General features: G+C 53.7%; 2 protein-coding genes across 2 annotated transcripts in view; both read left to right on the top strand.

Moving 5' to 3' along the window:
• Positions 1 to 1,998, top strand: part of ESPL1 (extra spindle pole bodies homolog 1 (S. cerevisiae)) — a 22,251-nt gene extending 20,253 nt beyond the window's left edge. Inside the window, exons 28-33 of the mRNA XM_010857918.1 lie at positions 1 to 154; positions 280 to 384; positions 555 to 670; positions 947 to 1,030; positions 1,199 to 1,363; positions 1,635 to 1,998. The exon at positions 1 to 154 is cut by the window's left edge and continues 15 nt beyond it. Of these exons, the coding sequence (XP_010856220.1) occupies positions 1 to 154; positions 280 to 384; positions 555 to 670; positions 947 to 1,030; positions 1,199 to 1,363; positions 1,635 to 1,836 (826 nt within the window). The 3' untranslated portion in view covers positions 1,837 to 1,998. The remainder of the gene's footprint in view (positions 155 to 279; positions 385 to 554; positions 671 to 946; positions 1,031 to 1,198; positions 1,364 to 1,634) is intronic.
• A 1,480-nt stretch (positions 1,999 to 3,478) lies between these two features.
• Positions 3,479 to 3,963, top strand: part of PFDN5 (prefoldin subunit 5) — a 3,900-nt gene continuing 3,415 nt past the window's right edge. Inside the window, exons 1-2 of the mRNA XM_010857919.1 lie at positions 3,479 to 3,589; positions 3,796 to 3,898. Of these exons, the coding sequence (XP_010856221.1) occupies positions 3,518 to 3,589; positions 3,796 to 3,898 (175 nt within the window). The 5' untranslated portion in view covers positions 3,479 to 3,517. The remainder of the gene's footprint in view (positions 3,590 to 3,795; positions 3,899 to 3,963) is intronic.

Genomic DNA, 3,963 nt, shown 5'->3' on the forward strand with positions numbered 1-3,963 from the left:
CAGTACCCTCACGCCGCAGGACGTGCAGGCCCTGGCTTATGGGCTGTGCCCAGGCCGACCAGCCCGAGCCCAAGAGCTCCTAGGTGAGGCAGTAGGGCGTCTCCAAGGTCAGACATCAACAAGCAGTAGGCATCTCGTGTTAGTGCTGGACAAGGTAAAGAGCCAGTAGCCATATGGGTAGCATCTGGTGGGCAGTGGGCACCTCCTCTCAACCATACCCCTTCTGCCTCCTGCATACCCCTGCCTCAGGACAGTAACGTCTGAGTGCTTTTTGCCCAGGACCTACAGAAGCTGCCGTGGGAGAGCATACCCAGCCTCCGGGCCCTGCCTGTCACTCGACTGCCCTCCTTCCGATTCCTACTCAGCTACTCCATCATCAAAGAGGTGTGGGGTTCAGGGAATGGAAGGTGGGGATGATGGGTAATTGAACAAGAAAGGCAGAGAGACGTGGCAAGAGAGGAAGGCGGTCTTAAGAATGGACGGGGACTTGGGTTGGTTGGAGCTTGAGTGCTCCGACCAAACTGGGATGCTGATCACTGGTGTCTCTCCATCAGTCTGGGGCCTCATCAGTGCTGAGCCAAGGAGTGGATCCTCGAAGTACCTTCTACGTCCTGAACCCTCACAATAACCTGTCAAGCACAGAGGAGCAATTCCGAGCCCATTTTAGCAGGTCAGGGGGAGAAGAGTAAGAAGAGTGGTAGGGAAGGGTAGACGCAACACAGGGGTAAATGTCCTTTTCTCTGGAATCAAATGTTGCAGCCCACCTCCTTCCTAGTGTCCCTTCTGCCCTTTTTGCCACATGACCCATCTAACTCTGGCTGCACCACACAGCGTGTGGGATCTTAGCTCCCCGACAAGGGATCAATGCCCCGCCCCCTGCACTGGGCGTGCAGTCTTAACTACTGCACCTCCAGCTAAGTCCCTTCTCACTGCTTTTTCCCTGCAGTGAAGCTGGCTGGAAAGGGGTGGTTGGGGAGGTGCCGAGCCCGGAACAGGTGCAAACGGCCTTGACGGAGCGTGACTTGTACATGTGAGTGCTCAGGGCAGGGAGATGGGGAGAGGGACAGTCCCAGAGGGTGGGTATCATCATGGTCTGCTCTGGGGCTTTGGAGCCCCTGGCTGACTCTGGACAACTCTGGAGGCAGTGCCGAGGCCTGGCCCTGCGAGGTCAGTTTCATCTCACCTCCTTCTGCCTCAGCTATGCAGGGCATGGCGCCGGCGCCCGCTTCCTGGACGGGCAGGCTGTCCTGCGGCTGAGCTGCCGGGCAGTGGCCCTGCTGTTCGGCTGCAGCAGCGCAGCCCTGGCTGTGCATGGAAACCTGGAGGGGGCTGGCATTGTGCTCAAGTATATCATGGCTGGCTGGTAAGTCTTGAGGGGCAGTCTATGCAAGGTCCCGACCCCAAGTGCTTTCCCAGGTCTGAACCCTAAATCCTTGCTCTTTTGTGCCCCATTTTCCTCCCATCCTAGTTCCTTGGCATGCTTGGGCCTTTACCCCTTTGTCATCATCTATCCTCCTCCTGGAACGATGGGCCAAGGGGCTTTCTCATTGGTTTAATCCCTCTCAACTCATTCACCACCATGAATCAGAAGTTTTTGAGCCCTTACTTTGTATTTCTTCCTTCTCTTTTCCCAGCCCCCTGTTCCTAGGTAACCTCTGGGACGTGACTGACCGTGACATTGACCGCTACACAGAGGCTCTGTTGCAGGGCTGGCTTAGAGCAGGTTCAGGAGCCCCCCTTCTGTACTATGTCAGCCAGGCCCGCCAGGCTCCCCGACTCAAATACCTTATTGGGGCTGCACCTGTAGCCTATGGCTTGCCTGTCTCCCTGCGGTGACCCCTTGGAGCTCTCCTGTTGCCGGTAGAAGCTATGTGACTATTCTACCTCCAAACTTAGGTTTGGCCCTGAAGATAAATATTTTAAGTAATTTTCCGGTGTTTTACATGAAAGATTTCCTTTTGATTTAATTTTAATATAATAAAGATACATTACTTGAAATCCTGTTTTTGTAGTTTCTCTGAGAACATTTGAAGATAAGACTGTTGCCCGCTTCCCACTATGTGGTACTATAGATAAGAATAACTTGCAACAGTCCAACTCTGAGAGCATTGGGAAGAAAGGCAAACCACAGGAAAAAGATGGACCTGGCTTGGCCCCAGCAGACAAAGCTAAAGGAGAGCAGGGCATCAAAATGATCTAAGTGGGGACAAAGCCCCGAGGAAACATAGATATAGATCCATTGAGAATGTCTTGGCCAGGTACACTCATAGCTATCTTGACTTCCTGCCTCTGGTATCCTCGGAATGACATTAGCTTTACTGCCTCGGTTGCCCTGCCCCCTCCAAAGTGGATATTGTCCTTCCCCCACATTCAGCTATTAACACTTGTCAGTGCCATGACACTTTAGCGGCAGGTTCTGGAGAGTTTTTGTAGCTCAGATGGTAAAGAATCTGCCTGCAATGCAGGAGACCTGGATTCAATCCCTGGGTCTGTAAGATTCCCCCAGAGAAGGAAATGGCAACCCACTCCAGTATTCTTGCCTGGAGGAGTCCAGCGGCTACAGTCCATGGGATCGCGAAGAGTTGGACGCGACTGAACAACACACACACACGTACACACTCACATACACATTGGGAAGTTTTGCAACTTACGTATGGTTTTCCTCTCCCCAACTAGATTGTTAAGCTCAGAACTATATATCTTACACTCATGTATCCTTCACTTCTAGCACATGGTAAAACACTGTGTTGATTAATAAAGCTACTGCTGTACTCCGAGTGATAATGTGCCTCCTTCCTGTTCTCTCAACCGCCAGACTCTGCTTCATCTGCGCGAAACATCCCTTTCATAACACTACTGTCTCCCCTGTCCCTTGCTCCTTGAACTTCCCAGGCTTCTTCCTTGCCTGTTATCACCAGGCTTATACCACCGGCTGTGGTTATAGTGTATCTGTGGGTCTGTGCTGGGTCTTCGTTGATGTGCGGGTTTTCTCTAGTGGCAGGGAGTGGGAGCTTATTTCGGTGGCTTCTCTGTTGCCGAGCACAGGCTCTAGGCGCCCAAGCTTCAGTAGCTGCCCCTTGCGGGGGCGGTGCTCTGCAATTGCTGCACAAGGGGCTTTGTTGATCCTTGGCATGTAGGATCTTTCCGCACCAGGGATGGAACCGTTTCCCTTGCATTGGCAGGCGGATTCTTAACCACTGGACCACCAGGGAAGTCCCAAGGCCTGAGTAAGATGAAGTTTCTTGAGCATAAGGATCCTGTTTGTTAGAACTTGATTATGCGAGGTTTGGGACATTTTGTGAAAAGAAAACGCCGCAGCCCTTTCTATTCCAAGGGGAGTCACGCCGAAGATTCCGCACCCCACGCCCCGCCGCGAGTTTCCCTCTCTTCCGGGTTGAAGGACCATAGAGATGTCTAGCGCTGCGAGGCCTCCAGGCGTAGCCATCGAGATACGCAGAAGACGGCTAGAGCGTTGCTCTCCCGGAGGGTTTCCGCTTCATAAGCCCTCCTTCCCAACATGGCGCAGTCAGTTAACATCACCGAGCTGAATCTGCCGCAGCTAGAAATGCTCAAGAACCAACTGGACCAGGTGGGAATAGGCTCCGAAAGCACCCCTTTCCCGTCTCACTTTCCTCCCCCCGCAGCCCGCACTTCCTTGCCCCCCATTCCTCCCCTCTTGGGGAGAATTCCCTTCCCAGGCGAAATCCCCACCCCGTCCCAGGACCCGCCCCTTCTCTGGCGGTGCCCGCTTCTCCCGCGAGCCCCAACCCTGACCCTCATTCCTGTTCTCTGTAGGAAGTGGAGTTCTTGTCCACGTCCATTGCCCAGCTCAAGGTGGTTCAGACCAAGTATGTGGAAGCCAAGGACTGTCTGAACGTGCTGAAGAAAAACAACGAGGGTACGGGGTAGGCGTGCGAAGGGAACCTGGGAGATGCGGCGAGCCGGCTTCTCTCTTCCCGCCTC

This window comes from Bison bison, unplaced genomic scaffold, assembly GCF_000754665.1.
Source record: "Bison bison bison isolate TAMUID 2011002044 unplaced genomic scaffold, Bison_UMD1.0 scf7180017864383, whole genome shotgun sequence".
Lineage (NCBI taxonomy): Eukaryota > Metazoa > Chordata > Mammalia > Artiodactyla > Bovidae > Bison > Bison bison.